Source organism: Diceros bicornis, chromosome 41 (assembly GCF_020826845.1).
Source record: "Diceros bicornis minor isolate mBicDic1 chromosome 41, mDicBic1.mat.cur, whole genome shotgun sequence".
NCBI classification, from domain to species: domain Eukaryota; kingdom Metazoa; phylum Chordata; class Mammalia; order Perissodactyla; family Rhinocerotidae; genus Diceros; species Diceros bicornis.
Genome location: NC_080780.1, coordinates 11,504,649 through 11,528,053, shown reverse-complemented (window position 1 = coordinate 11,528,053; position 23,405 = coordinate 11,504,649). Strand labels below are relative to the sequence as shown.

The 23,405-nt window shown below is 44.1% G+C and overlaps 2 protein-coding genes across 5 annotated transcripts in view; one reads left to right on the top strand and one right to left on the bottom strand.

The window, feature by feature from the left end:
- VOPP1 (VOPP1 WW domain binding protein) overlaps positions 1-23,405 on the top strand; it is a 130,217-nt gene that overhangs the window by 60,853 nt on the left and 45,959 nt on the right. For all 4 annotated transcript variants that reach the window (XM_058534836.1, XM_058534835.1, XM_058534834.1 and 1 more), the window contains exon 3: positions 22,428-22,505. In XM_058534836.1, coding sequence (XP_058390819.1) covers positions 22,428-22,505 — 78 coding nt within the window. The remainder of the gene's footprint in view (positions 1-22,427; positions 22,506-23,405) is intronic.
- Positions 1,174-1,546, bottom strand: LOC131400102 (large ribosomal subunit protein eL33-like). The gene has a single exon (XM_058534837.1). It carries the CDS (start codon positions 1,526-1,528, stop codon positions 1,262-1,264), a length of 267 nt encoding a protein of 88 aa, XP_058390820.1. The 5' UTR covers positions 1,529-1,546; the 3' UTR covers positions 1,174-1,261.

The window sequence follows — 23,405 nt, the reverse complement described above, 5'->3', positions numbered from 1 at the left end:
AAGTGAGGTCATACGGTATTTGTCTTTCTCTGTCTGACTTATTTTACTTAGCATAATACCTCCAAGGTACATCCATGTTATTACAAATGGCAGAACTTTCCTCTTTCTCATGGCTGAGTAATATTCCATTGTGTGTGCGCATGTGTGTGTGTATATCTTTTTTATCCGTTCATCCACGGATGGGCACTTAGGTTGTTTCTATATTAGGCTATTGTGACTAATGCTGCAATGAACATGGGAATGCAGACATCTCTTCAAGATCCTGTTTTCATTTCCGTTGCATATATATAGAAGTGGGACTGCTGGAACGTGTGGTAGTTCTATTTTAATTTTTTGGGAAACCTCTATACTATTTTCCATAGTGGCTGCACCAATTTACGTTTCCACCAACAGTGTACAGCGTTCACTTTTCTCCACGTTTCCACCAACGCTTATCTCTTGTCTTTTTGAGGATAGCCATTCTGAGAGGTGTGAGGTGATATCTCATGGTGGTTTTGATTTGCATTTCCCTAATGATGAGTGATGTTGAACACCTTTTCATGTACCTGTTGGCCATCTATATGTCGTCTTTGAAAAACTGTCTGTCTAGTTACTCTTCCTGTTTTTTAATTGAATTATTTCGGTTTTTTGTTATTGATTTGTATGAGTTCCTTGTGTATGTTGGATATTAGTCCCTTATCAGATATATAGTTTGCAAATGTTTTCTCCCATTCTGTAGGTTTCATTTTCATTTTACTGATTGTTTCTTGCGCTGTGCAGAAGCTTTTTAGTTTGATGTAGTCCCTTTTGTTGCTTTTTGCTTTTGTTGTTTGTGATTTTTGTGTCATTTCCAAAAAAATCGTTGCCAAGACCAATGTTGACGAGCTTCTTCTCTAAGTTTTCTGCTAGGAGTTTTATGGTACCAAGTCTTGTGTTTAAGTCTTTGATCCATTTTGAGTTAATTTTTGTGAGTGGTATAAGATAGGGGTCCAATTTCATTATTCTGCATATGTTTCACCACTTTTCCCATCATCATTTATTGAAGAGACTATGTGTTCTTGGATCCCTTGTTGAATGTTAGTTGAATATGCAAGGGTTTATTTCTGGACTCCCTGTTCTATTCTGTTGGTCCATGTATCTGTGTTTATGCCAGTACCATACTGTTTTTTTTTTTTCCTTACAAATCCTCACTTTTATTTATTTACTTTTCAATAAGTTTAAATCCTTGAAGGGTACAGCATCACATGGATTCTGTGTCCAATAGCCTTAGCAGGAAGTTGCTTCAGAATTTGGCACTAACCATGCCACTGTTTCCATGAGCACAAGTTACCTTTCCCCAGATTACTCTGGTTTTGTTAGGTTTGCCACAAGGAGTCACTGTTTTGTTCTTTGCTTTGTACACATAAGCACATCTCTTGCCTAGATAGAATTCAGTTTCATCTCGAGCATAAACACCTTCAATTTTAAGAAGGGCTCTGTGCTCCCTCTGGTTCTGGAGACCCTGCTTATAGCCAGCAAAAGTGGCCCTGGACCATAGCCTTCCAGACATACTCGTCGTTTTAGAAGTCGTGTCTTCAGCAGACCTCCACAGTCTCCAAGGTGGCGGAAAGAGCCATACTGTTTTGATTACTATAGCTTTGTAATATAATTTGAAATAAAGAAATGTGATGCCTCTAGTTCTTCTTTCTCACGATTGCTTTGGCTATTTGGGGTCTTTTGTGATTCCATACAAATTTTAGGATTTTGTTTTTCCTTTCTGTGAAAACTCCCGTTGGATCTTGATAGAGAGAGATTGCATTGAATCTATAGATGACTGTCTAATGGGTCTCCTTTTATTCTCTTCTCCCATCAAGTTTTCACTTCTTTCTAAGTTACTGAAATTTTCATGTCACTTTCCTGCTTAAAAACGTCAGCAACAAAATCCAAATTCTTAGCCACCTTTAAACAGTAGCTTTCCAAGATATGTGTCTGGTTCTATCTTCTTTTTGTTGTGAGTTCCATGAGGGCAAGGACCATGACTTTTAAATATTTGAACTCCCAATGCCTAGGATAGTGCCTGGCACACAGTGAACATCCCTGAACATTGAGTGGATGTGTTTTCTTCTAGTCCCCACCACACAGTCAACGTTGACTTTTGCAGGTTACTCTTCACTGTTTCCCAATTTTCTGCCTGGCAGACTCCTCACTGGCTGGGAAGCCTTCCTTCAGAATTTGTTCCTCCTTCCTCATTTTAGCTCTGATAGAGCATCTTGGATGGTCTTCACACAGTATTGTATGCCTTGTGAGTGCTTCCTGGACTGGGCCTTGACGTGTACATTTATTGAACCCCAGTGCCTGGCACAGTGCATGGCACTGCTGTTGGTCTTCATGTTTACACAATTTATTTTCTACCAGCATGCTTCTCCCTGGTTTTATTTTCTATATTTTCGCACCTTTTCCTTAATCATAGATTTTAAGTGTTCCGGAGTCCAGTAGATCAGGATTTAAATATTTGCTCTACTACTTTTCTTTAATTGAGGTGAAATTCACATTACAAAATTAGCCGTTTTAAAGTGAACATTTGTATATTTTAAAGTTGCATTTGTATATTCACAGCGTTGTGAAGTCAGTACCTTTAGCCAGTTCCAAACGTTCCATCACTCTGCTCTATGCTTTACTAGCCCTTGACCTTCCCAGTTAGCCTCTTCATGAGATGTGAACATGAGTGCTGACCTTCTGGTGTGTAGCACCGGGACCATGCATGGTCAACACTGAAATCATATACAAGTATATACACACCCAAGGCCAGCTTGCATATCTGCTGTGTGTGTATATGAGATTGGTGCTGCTACACGCTGAACTTGAACTTTCCTACACTAAGAGGGATGCCAATGTGCTGACACACCCTTGGGCTTCATGGTGCCAAGGAGGAGAGCTGCTGTTTTCTGTCCACATCTAGGCCGTTGGGATATTTAATGCATGAAAGCTCTTCTCTCTGCTTTCCATCATGTTGGGGTAATAAGCATTTTTATCCAAGGGGAGTGAGGAAAAGTGGCTTAGAAATATTCTACTCCGTCCAAGGTTATGTTGCTTAAGGATAGATTTGCTGCAGGCCACGTGGTAGCCACAGAAAGATCACAACCCCAACTGGAAGCGTTAGGGCCTGTGGAAGACGTACGAACAACTCTGCTGTTCCTTGAAGCCGACTCCACCGTGGTTTCTGCAGAGTTGGCACAGACGGTGGTACAGGTAAAGGATAGTCATATCCAGCCCCAGCTCACTCTTGCTAGGGGCCTGGGCATCAAGACGTAGCATCCAGATTACTGCCATGTGGTCTCCACTCTGCGCCAGACTCGCCTCGTGACACATGCTTAGCGTGCAAGGTACTGCTCGAGGGACGGAGAGGCTGCTTCTGGTTTATCAGTCCACAGACGCTTGTTGAGTGTCTGCCGTGTGTCGTTGCTGGGATACGGGGCTGCAGGCCAGGGAAGGCGCCATGCCTTGGGGAGCCGCAGTATAATAATATGTAATTGGCCAGTTATTTTTGAAGCACCTTTAACGTTAAATTTAAAAACCCATGAGTTATAACAGATTTCATTTAAAAAATATATTCCTAGTACAGTCTACCTTTTTATTTCTTCTGGGTAAAGTGCTTTATATGAGATTTTCCAAAATAGATAATTCCTTAAAGATATATTAACTCAAGATGGTGTCCTTTTATTCTGTTATCGGATTTTTTTTCCCCTGCAGAAAATATATTCCTGTTTTGTGCTTATGATTTATCACGGAACGCCTGGGGAGAAAGCATCCAGGTTGCAAACTTGTTTTAGAGATTTTACTCTTGCATTTGAAATCTCATCTCATTTGTGTCCACAGAGATCCCAGGTGGCCCTCCTCCTACTTCTCTTCCTCATTGCATATTCCTGAATTTCATTCCTGCATTACAGTTATCAAGCTAATAGAGGCTAATTTTTTTTAAAGATAATTAGATTTCCACTGTAGCTATCTAGACATACAAAATTACTCTCACCTGTTTTGATTTCTTTGTGCTAAATTCTCTCTCTGTCCTCTCCCTTCATCAAGGTTTTTTTTATTTCTTTAATTTTTATTTTACCAGTGTTGAACTGGAAGACTGCGTATGTATATGTATAAACAAAATATTCTCCTTATTTTTGAAGAAAAATTCCCTTTGGCATCTGAACAGAGAAGCAACACACATTTCACACCTCTTTCCTGTTATCTTTCTGTCTTCCTGCCCTTCACCTCACTACCCTTCTTTACTGTCTACAGGCTGCCATTTCAAAATATTCTAATTAAAATGTGCCTTTTTGGTACTGTGGGGGAAGAGGGAGAATCCCCCTCTGCCCTTTCCCTTAAGGTTCTTATGGCTGGCCAAATAATTAACAAGACAAGTTAGTAGGAGAAAATAATACCAAGTTTAATAACATGTATACATGGGAGAAAGCAGGGACATTGCGTTTCTCAACACAATAGCAGAAATTCTCGTCTTAAAATACCATCTTCAGCTAGACAAAGGAGAATGTTGGGGGTGGGGAGTGTCAGTTACAGGAGATTACCACTAAAGCATTGTAAACAAGGGTAAGGTTATTATGTAGATTTAAGGCCTCACCTTCCACATTGATGAGTTTCTAGAATGAGGTCATCCCCCCTCTTCCCAATACAGAGAGAGAGATACCTTTACAAATGGAGATTTCCCTTATAAATGTAAATGTTTGTCTGGCAACTCCTTGCAGGGCCATCCAGAGAATGTGGCCAGAGAGACAGAACTTCTGATAAGGTGGCTTGTTGGTGCCTTTTCTATTGTAACATCTATTTTACATTGTATTACAGCCATCAGATAGAAGAGCTGTTCCAGGAAGGAGTTACTATGTCAAGTTCTTTAGGCAGTTAGTGGGGGAGGTCAAATGTCCTCAGAGAAAACAACCAAGGTAAAGAGATAGATTTCAGGGTGGCCAAATCTTGATGTCCCACAGTACTTTGGTTCGGGGCTTACTAGGTATCTCCTCTTAGCAACAATGTGATTTAGAAACAGCAGGGTGACCACCAGGCAAGCCCTGTCTTGTGGGTACAGGGGTTCTTTTTGAGATAATGAATGTTCTAAAATTGATTGTGGTGGTGGGTGCACAACTCTGTGAATGTACTAAAAGCCATTGAATTGTGCACATTAAGTGAGTAAATTATATGGTATGTGAATTATATGTCAATAAAGTTATTTTTTTTAAAAAATAAAAATAGCAGGGTGGTCACGTGGCCTCTCCCAATCTAATTCCTCTGCTTTCATTCTCTACTTGAGTTCTTCGGCCAAAGACTTGCTCGTTCAACCCCCTTTGCCTGCACAGCTTAGAATGTGATGTGAGCTGCTGGAGGCACGAGATGAGAAGCTAAGGGAAGGACTATGCCAAAGAGCATGTCGTGGGGCTGTGGTGGGCGTGGGGCTGTGGTGTTACCAAAGCAGGTTTGTTTTGCCCGCCGCCCAGAAAGCCCATCACCGAGGCAACGAGTTTGCGGAGAGAGAGGGTTTAATCACATGGCAGCCAAGTCAGAAAACAGGAGAATGAGTCTCAAATCCGCCTCCTCAAAAATAGGGCCTCAGGGATATTTATGGGGTAGGGGCAGGGTGGTCTGAAATGTGGAGATAGATGATTGGAGGTGAGGAGAGGTGAGGTAATTGATGATCTGCTCAGGCGTAGTCAGACTTCATGCCTCTTCATAGGGATGCATGTTCACAAAACAGCGTTGGCATGACCCGAGGGTAGAGTTTTTAGCCTCTTGACGTCAAAAGGTCGCTTATCTGAAATCTGTGCGGACCCAGTTGATGGGTTGGTGGTCTCAACCGTCCTGAAGTGGACAGGGGGTTCCAATTCCTGAAAAACAGCTCAAACATCCGTTACCATGGTGATAACCAGGGAGATGTTATCTGCAGGAACCCAGTGGGAGTCAGAGAGCATATTGCCTAAACAGCGCAGTTAACAATGGGCTGGTAAACAGCTAAAAGCTACAGCCAGTAATTGTAAAAAGGAAAAAAAACTTCAGTCCCTAGCTACTTAATCATCAATGGCTGTTTGCTGGTTTCAGCGGCAGGCATGGGGCAGCACAGATGTAAAGGAGCACTTTTTCCTCCCTGTTTGATGAGAGTTCAGAAAGCACTGCTGACAAAGGTGGCATTTGTCAGAGAAAAGTCTACATCCCATTTCAAAGCTACCTTACTTCGATGCGCAGGTGGCTGCAGGAAGCTCCGAGTCCTTTGTCTCGTGTTAGGTGACTGGGAGCTCCTCTTCTGTCTCGAGTGGTGCACCCGGTGCTCCTGCGTGTGCAGAAGGGCAGCCCTGCATGTGGTGCAGGGGGTCAGTTCTGGGCTCTCCTGCTCCCACCAGCTGAGTGACCCAGCAGGTCACATGGCCTCTAGGCCTTAGCTCTTCTGTTACGATGGTGATGGTGTGGTAATGGTATTTATTGCATTCAGTGGCTTCAAGGGTAGATTCTTCTGTGCATGTTCCTAATGTCTGTATCATCACTAATATTTGCAATTTGGTTATAGTTTGGAAAGGGTCAGTGGGTCTGTGTCCAGAGATGACCAGATGGAACCTCTGACTTTAGATGTGAGGACTGCTGCCCCAAAGAGGCAGGAGCACTGGACGAACTTGCCTCACTGTGGGGCATGCTCTTGCTGACTCAGGAGAGGCCCTTCCCAGCTTCTCTCCAGTATCCAGAAGTTACAAGGGCCTTCTTGATGCCTGAGTGGGCTCTACCACACCCTTAACCTACCCCTTCGTGGGCAGTGGGGGCCTCTCAGATCAGGAGCAGTGTATCTCCTGTCTGTAAGAAATGTCCCCCTTTCTGCTTAGATTTGCAGCCTGAGCACTCCACAGCTTGTCCCAGAGGCTCTCTTGTCCATATCCCGCATCTGAGTAAGGGCATGTGTCTACAAGAGCAGAGGTGGGAGAAGGCTTGGGAGGCAGCAGCAGGCAGAAGGTGATACGATGCTAAGCTTGTGTCAGGTGAGTTTCCAAGTGTGGGAGACCAGGGACCTCCAGGCCTTCTCTGGAGTTGACAGTGGTAGAAGAACTTCACATGGAGGGCTGGCAGACCCTCACAGGCCCGGCTCACCTTCCAGCAGTCACCAGGCTCCACTCATGTTCCCACGTCTCCCTCACAGCAGAGTATGTCCCTGAGTTTTCCCAGACTGTAGCTGAGGCAGGGCCCTCCACTTTGTCAGGGGAATTGTGAGGGAATTAATTGTAATGCAAGGATTAAAAATAATCATAGCTGACATTTATTGAGTGCTTACCATGTGCTTACTTTTCTAAGCACGTTACACATATAGTCTCTTCCAGAAATTTTTGATAGTGGCCCCCTCTCTTCCTTTCTCACTGTTTGAGTTGAGGGGTGCGTGTGCCTCTTTGGTGCTTTGGTACCGTGCTCTATTATTAGATTTACTGTTGTCAAAATAAAACATCCATCGTCTCCTCCCTAGACTGGGAGTTCGTCAAGGGCATGAGTTACCTCTTGTTGACTTTCATATCTTCTGTGCTTACACACTGGCACAGAGAAGGATCTCACTACACGTTTAGGTGACTGACACAGATGGTGGCCTGGAGAAGGGAAGGAGTGACTCACCATTATGCTTTGGTGATGAAAAGTCTTTCAGGGTCTGGAAGTCAAGAGACCTTCTCTTGTCCAGCTCTGCCAATTGGTTGTTGTGTGATCTTGGGCAAGTCTTCTGGGCCACAGTTTCCTATGCTAGATAATCTCCAGGGTCTCATCCTGCTTATTCTGTGACACCCTCTGGCTGGCTGTGCAGCATAATTGAGAGCACTGAGAATAGAAGATGAATGACCAAGCAAGCTTTTGTGTTGTAGCAGAGACAAGCATACAAATGTGAGATAGATGTGCTCATTAAGGGTCCAACCTGCTTGCCAATTACAAAGCAACCACCCGATATTTCCTTCAAAGCAGTGAGACATCTTTCTTCTGCAGGTCTTAGTGTTGACACAACAGTGGGAATTAGATATTCATCACGCATTCAGGAGGTAGGATGGATGTAGGAGCCTGTGGCCACTCATTGTTCCAGACTTTGGGGTTCCTAAGACATCTTGTTAGGTGTTGAGCTGGAGCTTTCCAGCAGTCAGGCACATGGACGTTTATTCAGACGATGACTCTTTCCATGTGATTTTAACCGAGCCAGAGAAAGTTGGTGATTTAGATTTGCAGGTTTCTTGTTCTTTATGAATAGCAATGAATCTAGTAATTCCTTCCAGAAAATTGAGGGTAGGTTAGAAGTGGGTTGGATCTTCTTAACTAGACACCAGTGACTTAAAAGCAAGCTAACCCAGTGGCCCATCTGGAGGCAGATGGTAAAAATTTGACCTTAAAGATGGTCCTTGATTTATCTATATTATTCTCTTAGAATTCTAAGAAAGCCTTAAGACCATTCCTTCCTAGTTTCACAAATGAAATAACTGACAGCAGGAGATTCACCTGGGCCTGCAGCTTCTTCAGGGGTCTTTTGTATAACCAAGTTCCATCTCTGGCCTAAACTAATTTTAATGGCTTTGGCCATTTTGTTGAGTTACTCAGTTTTCCTGGGTTTCTCCCATGTATACATGTTACTCAACTTTGATTTTTCTCCTGTTATTCTGTCTCATGTCACTCTAATTCTTAGACTAGCCAGAAGGACGTAGAGGGCAGAGGATTAGTTTTAAAATTCTATTTAGTATGATGTGTTAAAAGATAAGCTGAGGCATATTAAAATTTTTAAGTGTTTATGTGAGCACCTATCAGTTCAAATCAGGCAGGAGCACTCCACCGACAGGAGCCAGGGGCAGAGTTTTTATAGAGAAGCAAAGCAAGGAAATGATTTGATTGGCTTTAACTTAAGTGGTTGCATTATTTGGGAAAGCCTAGTTGGCTGTTGTGATTGGTTGGTCTTCTTAACCTTGAGGTGTTTATAGGTATTGACTCTGGCTTAGGCCTCCTTTTGCTTACATAGGCTACAGAGGCATCAGAGCCTCCTCATCTAATGGCCTCCTTATTTGATGACTTTAATAGATGTATTGTATATTTCAATGTAGATCCTGCTGGTGGTATTATGTAATACACGGTATTACATATCTTACCATTCATGAGTCCTGACAGTTCTGAGTTCTCCACATATGTGGCCCTAGGAGTTTGGAGAAAGGATTTTTGGTGTGCCCTAATACTCAGTAAACATCTTCCTACATACTGTCTTTACAAACTAGAACTTATTTTTGTCATGGGATGAAGTTGTAGAACAAGTATTGCTGAAGCAAAGGTTATGCTTATTTTACATTTTAATAAACACTGCCCGACTAGTCCTCCCAAAGGTTGTCATAATCAGCCATCAGTGTGTAAGAGCACCTGTTTCCAACCATCCTCACCAGCACTGGGAGTAGCATTGTAATCAAAGTACACTTTGTATTCTGAGTTCATGTTAGTTAATATATTGTCCCATCATAAGGAGTCTCCTTTCTACTGCAACGTCACTTCTGCTGAAGGTAAAACACTTGACGATGTGCGAGGAACCATGGTAGGTACCTGGGCTAAACATAGAGGAATGAGATAAGATAACTATATAGCTTATGGTCTGGTATGGAGGACAGATGCCTTTAACAGTGAACAATTATACCGTAGACAGTGAGAGCTGTGTAAGTGGAGATCCAGCAAAGTGAGGATCATGATGTAGGAGGGAGGACAAGGGGATGGTGTTGGGAAAGACCTCACAGAGCTGATCTTTGAAGGGTGAGGACCAGTTTCAGAGGCTATAGTGAGAGTGTAAGGCGTGGAAGTATGAAGGTACATTGTGTATTTGGGGAACCACAAGGCTAGAGTTGAGAGTGCCTGGCAGGGTGGTAGGAGATGAGATGGAAAAGGGAGGGTGAGGCTCATTGAGAAGGGTCTTGAGTGGCCTTCTGAGGAGTTGAGACTCTTGCACAAAGCAAGGCAATGGCATCAGCGTGGTCTTTCAGACGGCTGTCAGGGCAGTACTTGGATGGAAGTTGGAGACTGGAGGTGAGGAGGCTGTTGTTGTAGTAGGGGCAAAATATAGAGGGTCTGACTCTTTCAGTGAGAATGGGGCTGAGGAATAAGGCACTGGGCTTCAGTAGTATTTCATAGAAGAATCGATGTGGGGACAAAGGGAGTCAGTAACTCAGAGGTTTCCAGTTGGGTAGACAGTGAGAGAGACCAGGAAAAGAACAGGTTCAGGGAGGGACTTAGCAGAAGAGGGAGTGGAGGATGTCAGCTGTGTACATGTTGAGTTTGAAGTTCTTGCAGCACATCCAGGAAGTATGGACAGCCCAGGAGGGAGTCCAGAGACAGAGTGTAGATTTAAGAGTTCTGAGCATGTAAATAACAGTTAACCAAGTAAGCCAGGTGTCACCTTGAATCTAATTTTCTAGATTCTTGAGCTGATGGGTACTAGAATCTATCTGCTTTCCAGATCTCATTGCCAAATTCATATTTCATTCCATTTGTATTTTCCATGCTTGTGCTATTTCAATGAGATGAAATTTATTATCAGATTTAAATTTTATAAGGTCATAGGATCAAGGACTTCTGTTTTTCATTTTCCATATTACTCACTATTCTGTCCAGAATTGATTTTTTTCAATCTGAGAGTTAACCCAAAACTAGAAGAATAAGCCCCCTGTTTTCTAGGATAGCGTTTAATAGAACTGATTTTAAATGATCAGCGATTTACTGAAAGGAGAAAAGAGGAGAAACCTCTACTCCAGAAATATAAGGGTGGAGTTTCAAAACCTGGAGTTAGCAAAGGTCAGCAGTGGTTTAAAGGCTCTCTGTCCATCTCAGCTCATCTTTTCCCTCAGCTTGGTGCACCTGGGCTCTGAGGCAGCAGCTATTCAAGGATTAAAATGATTAGGAAATGAGCACTTTCTACCCCATTTGGTCTATTAATTTTAGGGCTTATAATAAGCATTTATAAGGCTTTCTTCCATGATAGAAGTAAAAGTAAAATTTCCCTAGGTAGATCTCACATGCCACCCTAAATACAACCAATTTGCATTTATTCGAGCAAGAGATGTGTCTCTGGAGGAATGTCTCACAGGCAGCCGTCCTCCCCACCCTCAAAATCTCGAGGTCGGGTCTCATCAGAGCCACTGTGGTCCCCTCTTTGCAGCCCAGAGATGTTTGACTTGGCCATGGGGTATGTCGACCAGATCAAAATCAAAAGATCCTCGAAGTATGACTATACGTCTCAACAGGCGCATCCCTGCCTGTCAGGGAAACTAAGTCAGACCAGGAAGGAAAAGATTCTGACATGTGAATCATCAACTGAGGGTGATAGAAATAACAAACTGTCAATTCATCGTCAGGTCTGTGCAGTTTTTGACTTGACAGCCAGACAGATAAAAGGTCTAAAACTTGTGATTGGAAAGATGAAAGTTCTTTTTAAAAAAGCCTTTTTCCTCACAGATACTCAATATTGAAACTAACCAGAACATGTCTGTTACCTTGATTGTGATGATGGTATTGCGGGTGTTGGTGTATGTCCAAACTCATCAAATTGTACAAATTAAATCTGTGCAGTTCTTTGTATTTATACCTCAATAAAACTGTTTTTCAAAAAAACTGATCAGAAAAGCCAAACCAGCATCACTCCCACCCCCCATGTTCCTGCTGGTGTCAAGAGAAATAACAGGCAAGAGTGCTCCAGATTTGGTCACTGGGTCTCAGTCCTGGCGATGTACTAGAGTTACCTGAGGAGTGATTCCCAACCAACAGGCATAGGCTTTTTTTTTTTTTTTTGAGGAAGACTGGCCCTGTGCTAACTTCTGTTGCCAATCTTCCTCTTTTTCTTTTTTCTCTCCAAAGCCCCAGTACATAGTTGTATATGATAGTTGTAGCATTATAGCTCCTCTATGTGGGACGCCGCCTCAGCATGCCTTGATGAGCAGTGAGTAGGTCTGCACCCAGGATCTGAACCGGCAAACCCTGGGCCACGCACGGAAGTGGAATGCACGAACTTAAACAATATGCCACCGGGCCAGCCCCATAGGTATATTTTTTTAATTGATGTCATAATAGTTTATAATGTGAAATTTCAGTTGTACATTTGTCAGTCACCATATACATGTGCCCCTTTACCCCTTACACCCATCCTCCTACCCCTTCCCCTCTGGTAACCACTAATCTGTTCTCTTTGTCCATGTATTTGTTTATCTTCCACATATGAGTGAAATCATATGGTGTTTGTCTTTCTCTGTCTGGCTTATTTCACTTAACATAATACCCTCAAGTTCCATCTGTGTTGTTGCAAATGGGATGATTTTGTCTTTTTTTATGTCTGAGTAGTATTCCATTGCATATATGTATATCTTTATCCAATCATCTTTATCCAATCATCAGTTGATGGGCACTTGGGTTGCTTTCACATCTTGGCTATTGTGAATAATGCTGTAATGAACATAGCGGTGCATAAGCCTCTTTGAATTGTTGATTTCAAGTTGTTTGGATAAATACCCAGTAGTGGAATAGCTGGGTCATATGGTATTTCGATTTTCAATTTTTGGAGAGATCTCTATACTGTTTTCCATAGAGGCTACGCCAGTTTGCATTCCCACCAGCAGTGAATGAGGGTTCCCTTTTCTCCACAATTCCTTTCCAACATTTGTTATTTTTTGTCTTGGTGATTATAGCCATTCTAACAGGTGTAAGGTGATATCTTAGTGTAGTTTTGATTTGCATTTCCCTGATGATCAGTGATGTTGAACATCTTTTCACATGCCTGTTAGCCATCTGTATATCTTCTTTGGAAAAATGTCTGTTCATATTCTCTCAGGCATAGGTATTTTTTAAAGCCACCTAGTAATTCTTGTGTGAGCCAATGTTGAGAACCACTGCTTTCCAGAGTGCTCATCACAGAGCGTCACCCCTCGACGCTGCAGGGTCCCTCCTGGACCTCCTCCTTTCCTGTCTGAGTTATGTCCACATGTAAAGGTTTCTGCAGGGAGAACTTATTGCTGCCGCACTCAAATGGAGAACTCTCCAATGGTAGGGTGGAGTCCTAAAGGTAAGACTGGAGATATGATCTGCCATGTTATGCCATAATAAGGCTGAAAATAAACAATTACATTAAATAGTATGATAAAAAAGCTTGTTATAGGAAGGTAGAATTGGTGGTGAGTAATAGATTTTAGAATAATAGACTCAATATTGGGAAAGAGATGGCTGTGCCTCATTGATATGCATCTGGAAAGGAGGAGATCTTCATGGAGTCAGTGAGAAGCTGCGATATAACAGATGACTTTGTTTAGGAGGCAGGAGGTGGGAATATCCGGGATGTCAGCATGCTTAGGAAACAAGCAGCCCACCAAGCTGAGATTTTTTTTTTTTTTTTTTTTGCTGAGGAAGATTTACCCTGAGCTAACATTTGTTGCCAGTCTTCCTCTTTCTTTTGCTTGAGGAAGATTAGCCCTGAGCTAACATCTGTGCCAGTCTTCCTCTTATTTTGTATGTAGGATGCTGCCACAGCATGGCTGACCAATGGTGTAGGTCCACGCCCGGGATCCAAACCTGCGCCACCTAAGTGGAGTGCACCAGACTTAACCACTACACCACAGGGCTGGCCTCCAAGCTGACATTTTTTTTTTTTTTTTGGTAAGGAGATCAGCCCTGTGCTAATATCTGCCAATCCTCCTCTTTTTTTTGCTGAGGAAGACTGGCCCTGGGCTAACATCCGTGCCCATCTTCTTCCACTTTATATGGGATGCCGCCACAGCATGGCTTACCAAGCAGTGCGTCGGTGCGCGCCCGGAATCCAAACTGGCGAACCCCAGGCCGCCGCAGGAGAGCGCGCACTTAACCACTTGCGCCACCGGGCTGGGCCCCGCCAAGCTGAGATTTTAAGAGGACATGTATGAAAGATGAAAAGTGGGCTCATCTCCCAGGGCAGTCGCCACGCATGGTGGGGACTTCTGTGAAGGCTTCAGGAACGTCATCTAGAAAAGATTATTAAAGGAATTTTTTGTGATCATTTAGAACTATTTTAGTTTTGCCCTTCTAACGTCCTGTGAGGTTGGGCTCATTTCTTCAGTGGGACCATAAGACTGGGATATCTCTGAGTTGACAGTGTGCTGTGTATCATGGAGACATTTGATAGTATCTCATCTGATGAGATAGGGAATTCCGGTCCAAATACATAGGCCAGTTAGGAGGATTTATAGCTCGTGTAATAGTTGTACCTATAAAATTATGATTAATAAAATATCAACATGAAAGGAAGATTTCTAATGGAATTCACCATTGGCTCCATCATCAATATTTTAGCATTGATTTGAATGAAAATATAGAAAGTATGCTGTAGCAATCGTATTCACAAGTTGTGGGTAGAAAAGGTCTTGGATCCATTTCCTCTTTCTTTTTATTTTTCTTTTCTTAAAATTCACTTTCCCATTCTTTTTATCCAGGCAGTGAGCTGATCTGATTGATCGGCACCTAGGACAGCTGATTAGAAGACATCTAGAGAGGGCTCCTGCTCTCTCTGCTCCTGTGTACTCCTCCCTTTCCGTTTACACCCCTGGTCTTCTCTCTGTGACATTCCATGCAGCTAGGCCAGGACTTTGTGGGGTGGCCTTCTCTCTTTCTCTTCCTTTGCTTTTCTTACTCCAGGCAGCCTGCTGAACTTTGAGAAGATCTCCAGTTTGGGATTACAGCTTTAGGGCATGCAAAGATTCTACTCTCTGTTCAGGCCCAAGCCTCGTTCCCGCTTGAATGTCCTGGGGAGTTATTGGACACTGCCATGCTAAGTTGTCTGCAGTGGCATCATTACAGAGAGGAGAAGCAGAATCGGCTGGGTAGTGTTCGGTATTCCTGGGTCCCAAAAAACCTGACTCAGATTCTTCATGTAAATGACAGAAAACTAGAAGGAATAGTGAATGCTTTGAGTGACAGAATGAGGCTCCAAAAGCTCCTGACGGGCTGAAATCATGGCCCAGATTTCATAAGTTTAAATTTTATTATGGATAACACTAAGATCCTATATTTAAAGTCCCCAAGCCCTACTGTTCCAGTATAGGAAGGTAAGAGGGAATTTACTGAGAAAATCTTAGTAGTTTTAGTTGACAGAAAGTTCATTATGATTCAGCTGTGTTATGGTTGCTAAAAATGTTAGTACCGTCTGCGGCTGCAGTGAGTGTGGCAAAGAGAGTGAACCCATCCTCTTGATGATGGGAAACCAAGATTGTACCCCAACTGGGCATGCTTTCCTAGAGAAGAGAAGGCTCAGGAAACCATGAGGACCTCTTCAGATGTGATAGGGCTGGCCTATTCTGCAGTGGCCCTGCAAGGTGGGAGTAGGACCAGTGGGAGCAGACGTGGCTTCTGCACAAGGAAGAAAGCGCTGTAACCCCAGAGTGCGTGCGCCTCAGGGATCCTGCAGCAGGGAGCGCACAGCCTCTGCGGAGGGAGGTTGAAAGGGCAAGTCAGTTACCGGATGCGGTCGGGGGTGGGTTCCTTGATACAAGGAAGGCGCAGAGCTCTTCAGGCTCTATGAGGATATTTGCCAAGGGCATTCGGTGGGCTGAGGATCAAGCTGACCTCTGCCCCATCCTCGCAGAGTTTCACTTTCCCATTGGAGTTATCTCCAGACCTTGTAGGGATGTATTTAGTTTTTCCAAGAAGCCCAGTTTCTTACAGGTTGCTTGAAGTTTTCTGATAACACTGAGTGTATTTCCTGATTCTAACCCAGGAAGCCGCCTTCAAGCATCTGCCATGTGCTTCCTTGCAGATGATCATGCAAGTAGTGTAAGAAGTGGGTTCAGATATCAGGATACATATGGTATATAACTGAGGAGACCAGTGCAACTGTCAAGCTAAGAAACTTGGATTGGACAGGGAAAAAATTATTGTACTTGCAGATACTTAAAGGCAGAGGATGGTTTGATGAGACTTAATCAGCAGCTGAGGGAAGGGATTGGCCTTTTAAATGAAATGATGTTGACAGGAATTTACTTAAAACTCTACAGGTTTTTTTTTTTTTTTTAGTCATGTCCTGTTCTTTATTTAAGAACAAAAGTATTGAGCCCCCACAATCTCCCTTTCTAGACCTCCACCCTAAATACTTGACTCATGTTTTAGTTGCTCCACCAGATCCTGAGATGATTTTCCATGAATGAGTTTAATATAAATTACCATTTTACCCCACATGGAAAAGTTTACATATCAATGTTTGGCCATTTTTCTTTAATAGGAAGATTTCATGGCTTTATTAACATTGAACATTCCCTGACTTAGTATGTTGTCCTTTTCTACTCTTGAGATTTATTTGACTCAAAGGCATAGAATCAATGTGTCTGGTGGCCAGACCCCTTCCCTCCTGGACAGTGCTGGGTGTAATGTGCTAACTTCTTAGATTTCTAAAACTCCCAAAGGGGCCATCCTGTTATATTTGCCTTTAATTGCTGCTATGACACATTTCTAACTCGTGGCAGATATACTTCCAGACATATGCTTCCTTTTATGTTATGCATCCTCAGGACCACATCACCTATCATTTACTGGGGGGAGAGGCCAGACACCCTGATTTTATGTCTGTGATGTACTTATTACAAATTAACACCTGCTCAGAGTGGACCATCCCATTCTCTGACCTTGTCAGAAATCTATGTTTAGATCCTGGAATACAGTGAAGAATCTTTGGCTAACAGGAAGCAATTCCAGTGGCCCATTTCTGCTGATGTACATGCTGTTATCCCTCTTTTGAAGCAATTGTGTGTGTTTCATGTAATTACATATGTTGAGGAATGGATTTAGTTAAAAGTGATGTTTGTTCCTTTCTCCTGCAAGTCTGAGAATCTGACACACACAGTAGAACAGGAAGGAAAATTCTGTTCTATTGTCTCCATCCTGATTTGTTCTGCATCCAGCACAGTGAAGGTAACTGGCTTTGTTAGTCTTCTGCTGTCCTTTGGAACACCAGTGCTGTTTCAAGGCTTAGCTACTAGGAGCACAGACCTGGTACATCAGATGATGGCTCAGTGAGTATGATAGACTGCCTGCTAATGTTTACTACTTCTAATGAAGCTCAGTGTTACACTTAACATTCTTTTATAAATAACAGCTGTTTGAAATATCAGCCAGTATGTGCCTGGGGCCTCAATTTACCAGCAGGTTCATTAGAAGAAAGCAGCAGAGAGAAAGGTGGTAACACTGTCACCCCATGGGTAATCGTATGCTCCTTCAAGTGGCTGGCACTCACCAGCATCCACATCTGGAGCCAGGCCAGGACTGCACATGAGCCACAAGGATGCTTGGAGTGAATGAGTCTGCAGCTATACAAGGGAGCATAAAGGATGCTCTGTTTTGAGAAAAGAAAGCAGATAATCAGTTGACAATGTGTATTTGCTGCTGGTGTTCCACATTTGGATCCTCCAAAGTGAGAGCTAGAGCACTTAGATGTTGAATCTTGCTAACAGAGAGTAATTTGAATTAGGAACTCAACATCATTATACTTGTAATCTTCGTTCTCAGGCTGAGGGGTGTGTGTGTGTGTGTGTGTGTGTGTGTGTGTGTGTGTGTGTGTGTAGAATTCGAGACAAGAGGCTCTAAATGTCTAAAAGCTTGTAGAGATTTGTGTGCTTCTCTAACGTGGAAACAGGATGCTGCAGAGACTTAGGTTTCAAAGCAGAAAATGCTTCCTTATAAATGTGGCTCTGAAAAGGAAACATTTTAGCAAATTCAGCTTTTGAAAAATTATCCATTCACTAAATTTTTATCCCTATGCCTGCTTTCCTCTTTCATGTCAAGTGAAAGAGTTGGATGGACTCCAAGTACCTCTTCAGCCCTGGCTGTGCCTAGAGCTGAGGCAGTTCTAGTTTTAGTTAGGGGAAAAACTCAGAGGGAGAGACACAGGAAACATCATAGTGGCAAAGGCTGTAGAGCAATGGAGAAAAATGGTTCTGAGCCCAGAAGATCATAGTCTTGTTCCTCCTAAGTCACAGATACATGCCATCTCTGTTCTCTACCCTTCCACAGCCAACTCCTGTCCTCCTTCAGAGGCTATTTTTAAGTAGGTAGGTGAGCAGGGGGCATTCCCACTTGAGAGGGTCTTCATCAGAGTTGCCCCTTCTAGAATTTGATCATTGAAGGACATCTTTTTAGTATAATTAGGAGCAAAAATGCAATAGCCAGTGTCACGCAGGCAGGAGTCATAGGGGGCCAGAAAGAGACCTAAGCCCAGCACTGTGGACAGCAGAAAGTGACCTTCTACTCAGGGGACTTGGACCTGAAGCTGCCTAGAACCCACCAGGAGGATGAAAGCAGCTGATGCAGAAACAACAGAAACTTGAGCCTGTCCACTTTTGACTTGGGGTTTCCACAACAGTAACTTTGAAGAAACATGCTTTGTGCTGCAACCTAGTGCACACACATCTGTGTGGGGGCGTGACCAAAACATAAGTTTCACAAAACAATTCTTATATGCGATGGCCTCCAATTTTTTTTTAAATCTATTTTTACCTTTATAAAATATGTGTCACAAGCCAGTAACTTGATTTCACAGTCTGCTAATGGGTCACAGTAGTTGAAAAACATTGTTCTGCTGTATAACATTGTAGAAGTGTTGGTAGTTCTTTCCAAATTTACACCAAACTTTTACCTGAAGTCACATCTTATTGTATTATTTCTGCCTTTTGTGATTAAGTTAGCAACTAATTGTAGAGAGTTCTTGACATAGAATGATATAGGCATTTCTGGAAATCTTTATGGTCAATATGTAGTTCCAAGTTAAACCACGAACCCCCTTCAGGCATTATTAAAGAGTAGTTGCTGGATTCCTGCCTGTGGGCTTTGTCCCAGGGCCTCCTGCCATTTGCCAAAAGATTCTCTGCTTTCCTCATGTTGTCTCTGTTACCTGGTCTTGCCAAATTCCCACCAGTTCCCTCCCGCTTCCTCTGAGCTTGGTTTGCCCTCTGGGAATGGCTCCTGCCACGTTAAACTTCACCTTCCTCCTATACCTTCTCACCCCCTGTCACTTTCTTACATATCACCGCCCTGCTTCTCTTTGACTTTTCCAGTTGGTTCATTCTCGTGGGCTAAATGGTAATGGAGTCTCACACGGTCACTGTTAATAAGTACAGTCGCAACACACCACCGCTGTGATGCCTTCGTCCATAGCAGCTTGTAAAAGCAGGGCTAAGGAAGAAGAGGAAAACCAAGTGGGGACAGAGAAGGTGGCTCTTTGGCGACAAAAGACTCAGTATCGCTGAAGAGGTGGTGCCTGTGCAAAACGCTTTCCTGAAATGCTGGCCCAAGTCCATTCTGGGCTTTAGCAGGCAGTGACCGGGGCTGACAGGAGGCACAATATCCCGAATGCCTTGTTTCCTGAGCTTATTTCAAACATGGGGCTGATGATACTTACCTTGTGTGTGGATGCTTTGTGTGCCAAAGGAGACAGTTGTGAAGCACTTGACCTGGTGTCTAGAACATAAGAAGTGCCCATAACCTGTAACCTCTGTTCTTATGAAATTAGTATTCTATTCCTATGTCACAAATTACTACAAAGTTAGCAGATTCAAACTACAGATATTTATTATCTTATGATTCCTGTACATCACGAGTCTGGGCACAGCGTCAATGGGTCCTTTGCTGTGGGTCTCATAAGCTGAAATCAAGGGATTGGCTGGGCTTGGAGCTTGGGGTCCTCCTGCAGCTTCATTCAGGTTATTGGCAGAATTCAGTTCCTTGCAGTTGTAGGACTGAGGTCCCCATTTCCTTGCTGGCTGGCTGGGGGTTGCACCCAGCTCCTGGAGACTACCCTCAGTCCTAGCCATGTGGCCCTCTTACAACATGGCAGCTACTTCTTAATAGAGAGCAGGAGAGCCCCCAGTCTGCTACGGCAGAGTCTTACACAACATACCACTTTATGTAATGTTCCATCATCATGGGATGTTCCATAATCCATCCCATCATATTCATAGGACCCTCCACACTCAAGGGGAGGGTGTCATGCAGTGATGGTATGACACTAGGGGCGGGAATCTTGGGACCATCTTTGAATTCTGCCTACCACATTATCACATTCGTCATGAATCTAACATAATTGCTAAGGACTCTTGTCTTTGCAAAGTCACGATAGGAAACAGTCCCACCTCTTTTTGTTTACAATTAATTGTCTGAGCTTCACCTTCCCCAAAATCAGGAAGTCCTTTATCTCCCTTGAATGTCCGCCTCCTTCCACACACACATACACAGGAACACACGCTGGTTACCCGAGACCATTGAGATTCTTGGGGAGGAGGGCGCTGAGGCGTTGCTGTGGACGATGCTCTGCAGCACATTAGCAGATGGTGCTGCTCGTGCAGTGCTAGTCCTTGCAGGTCCAGCCCCCGTCCAGATCCCCCCAAGCCCTGGACATTTGATTTTCTCTCACACTGTGTTCTTCACCATTCTTCTCCACAATGCAACTGCGGTGTCTGTGGAGCCAGGCCTGGAGGGGCCGGCGCTCCTGCCCAGCACTGAGGCTCCTGTGCCGGCCAGGTTGTTGCCAGGCAGGATTTCTGCATGGTCTCTGCTCAGACGTCACCTCAGTGAGTCATCCCTCAACACCCTGTTTAAAACTGTATTATCTACCCCCCACCCCCCTCCCCGTGCTCTCCAGTACCAACTCCTGCTTTACTTTTCACCATAGTGGAATTTCTTGCCATCTAACACAATTCATATTTTTCTTCCTATTGTTTGTCTCTCTCTATTCTAGAAAGAAAGCTCTTCCACAGCAAGGACTTCTATCTGGGTTTGTGTTGCTTCCCCCCAGGACCAGTGCAGAGCTGAGGTCCGAGTAGCACTCCGTGGCTTTTTGTTGGGTGCTGGTTATGAGAACCAGCAGCATTTTTAAGCACACATTTTAGTGCTCTGCTAGCTGTTGGTTGGTTAAAGCAAGTTAAATAGATTAGCTTATGTCACCTGCTTATGGGAGCATGTCATCAAAATCATAACAGTTTCTACCTAGCAGGTACAAGGTCATGTTCTTGGATTACGGGAAGACTGGATGTGCAAACATCTGTATCCCATAGACAGTGTTGTGTGTGTGCGTGTGCATGCGTGCGTGCGTGTGTGGTGGTGGTGGTGCTCGTTGGGCAGGTGCTTGTCCTTGAAGTGGTAGAGGATTTAGCGGCAATTGGGTGCTGGGTGTTGAAACAGACAGAAGCAGCCCCAGGAGCCAGGTGAGGAGAAGCAGCATTGGCACTCGGCTCTGCTGAGTTCCCCTATAACTCATAACTCTCCCTCTTAGCCGGTAACTCTCCATCTTAACTAATATTTTCTAGGGATCTATTTTCTACATGTTTATCTACGTAAAACAAGCCAATTTGTACTGGAAATATTTAGAAATTCAATGTCTAAGATCTTGGATCAAATCGTGTATTTCTCCCAACTACTTTTTTTTAAAGAAGAAAATTGGTAGGAATCTAGATCACAATTATATGATCATTTAATATTATTGAAAAACAGTGCACCTCTCCCCCTTCCCCCTAATCCACTGCCACTTGGACTCAGATCGCTATAGTGAAACTTTCTCTGTAAATACCAGAGTGCAGACCTGGAGGGCATGAGCTTTCATAGCAGTCTCTGCTTTCAAAAAAAAATGGCGAGGGGTGGGCGATTGGAGAAGGGAAGGACTATTGAAGGAGGCCCGAGGTGACCCCCTGGGACCCGCACTGGGTTCTATCCTCAGCGAGGGCCTTTCTCAGGCAGTGCTTCTGGGGAAGGAATGGCCCTGGGCACATCCATGAGAGCCTGTGCCCTGCCCAGCGCCAAGCCTCAGGCGTGGGTGGGGGTGGTGGTGAGAGCAGTAGCCGTCCTTGTTGGAACTTCTATAAGGATTATGACCTTAAAACTTGGAGCAGCACCCTGAAGGGGTCCTGCCGTCCCACCTATTTTGCTTATGGGGAAACTGAGGCTCACAGAGGTTGAATAACTTGCCAGAAGTCCCACAGCTAGTAAGTGGCAAGACCAGGACTGAGCCTCCTAATTTGTCTGACTCCATAACCTCTGCTTTTAGCCTCACTGGACTTGTCAGTGCACTGTTCCCATCTTCTGAGCATCGTCAGGGCAACTGAGACCTGAGCAGGATCTGCAGCACGTTGATGTGGTCTCTGGTCCAGCTTCCTTCTGGTCGCACAGGTGGCAGGTGATATGCTGGTCTTTGGTGATGGTGCCTCCCCAGAAGGAAACCATTGTGATTCGGCACATAGGAATGTGTAGTAAACAGAGTGCTTTGAATTAATTACACTGACCGCATCCATGTCAGCACCTTCCGTTTGGGCTATCAGACTGACAGTAGTCAGCTCTGCTAGTTTCGTGAAATGCAGTGGTGGCAGTTCTGTCTTTGCACTGAATCTGCCTGGACCTCAGGACTGGTCCACCCTTCCTTCTGACCCAAGATGCTGACCAGCCTGTGTCCCTCTCTCCTACAGATGCCGCCCCTATGAGGACTGCTGTGGCTCCAGGTGCTGCGTGCGTGCCCTCTCAATACAGAGGCTGTGGTATTTTTGGTAGGTCACACTCCTCCTGGTCTCAGGTGCCTTGCTCCAACCCCCACCCCCAGGGGTTCTGTCCACAGTCAGTGTTGTCACAGCTGCAATGTCATCACCCTCAGCTGGGGTCATGGTCTCTGGGACAGCCTCAGTCAAGAAAGCAAGTACATTTGGGTTCGCTTCTGACAAGCAGTTCTGCACACAGAGTTTGCAGGAAGTTCGTTCCTATTTTCACCAGATTGTGGCTGGGGAGGAGGAGTTCTTCTTTTGGAAGTGGGCTGGACGACAGCCTCATCCTTCAGCAGCTCCTTTGCGAGTTTCTGAAATGGAGCTGAGGCCAATTGTCTCAAAGAATCAGAGAATCAGCAAATCTTTTTTTTTTTTTTTTGTGAGGAAGATCAGCCCTGAGCTAACATCCGTGCTAATCCTCCTCTTTTTGCTGAGGAAGACCGGCTCTGAGCTAACATCTATTGCCAATCCTCCTCCTTTTTTTTTTTCCCCCAAAGCCCCAGTAGATAGTTGTAAGTCATAGATGCACGAGAATCAGCAAATCTTGTGATAAAGTTTCTGCACCTGGAAATCTTGCCCATTCACCTGGTGTCAGCTGAATCCTAACTTCCAAGACAGACAGCCTGCATCCTTATCCATCTTCCAACTCTGCTGAGGGAACTTGGAAGAGCTGTCTGAAGTCTGTAAAAATTGCAGCTTGAGAGGGAACAAGGGAGTGATGCTGACAGAGCATCCTAGAAGGATGGGGGTGCAGAGTTTCCATTAACAAGAAGAACCTCTTGTAGATTGCCATCCTCAGCAGATGCCCATTTGGAGGTGTGTCTGAGAATTTATTTGACTGTGTAGATGAGAGAGATAGCTTCTGGTGTCAGGGATGGCAGAGCATGTTTGCTAAAGGATTTGCCTAAG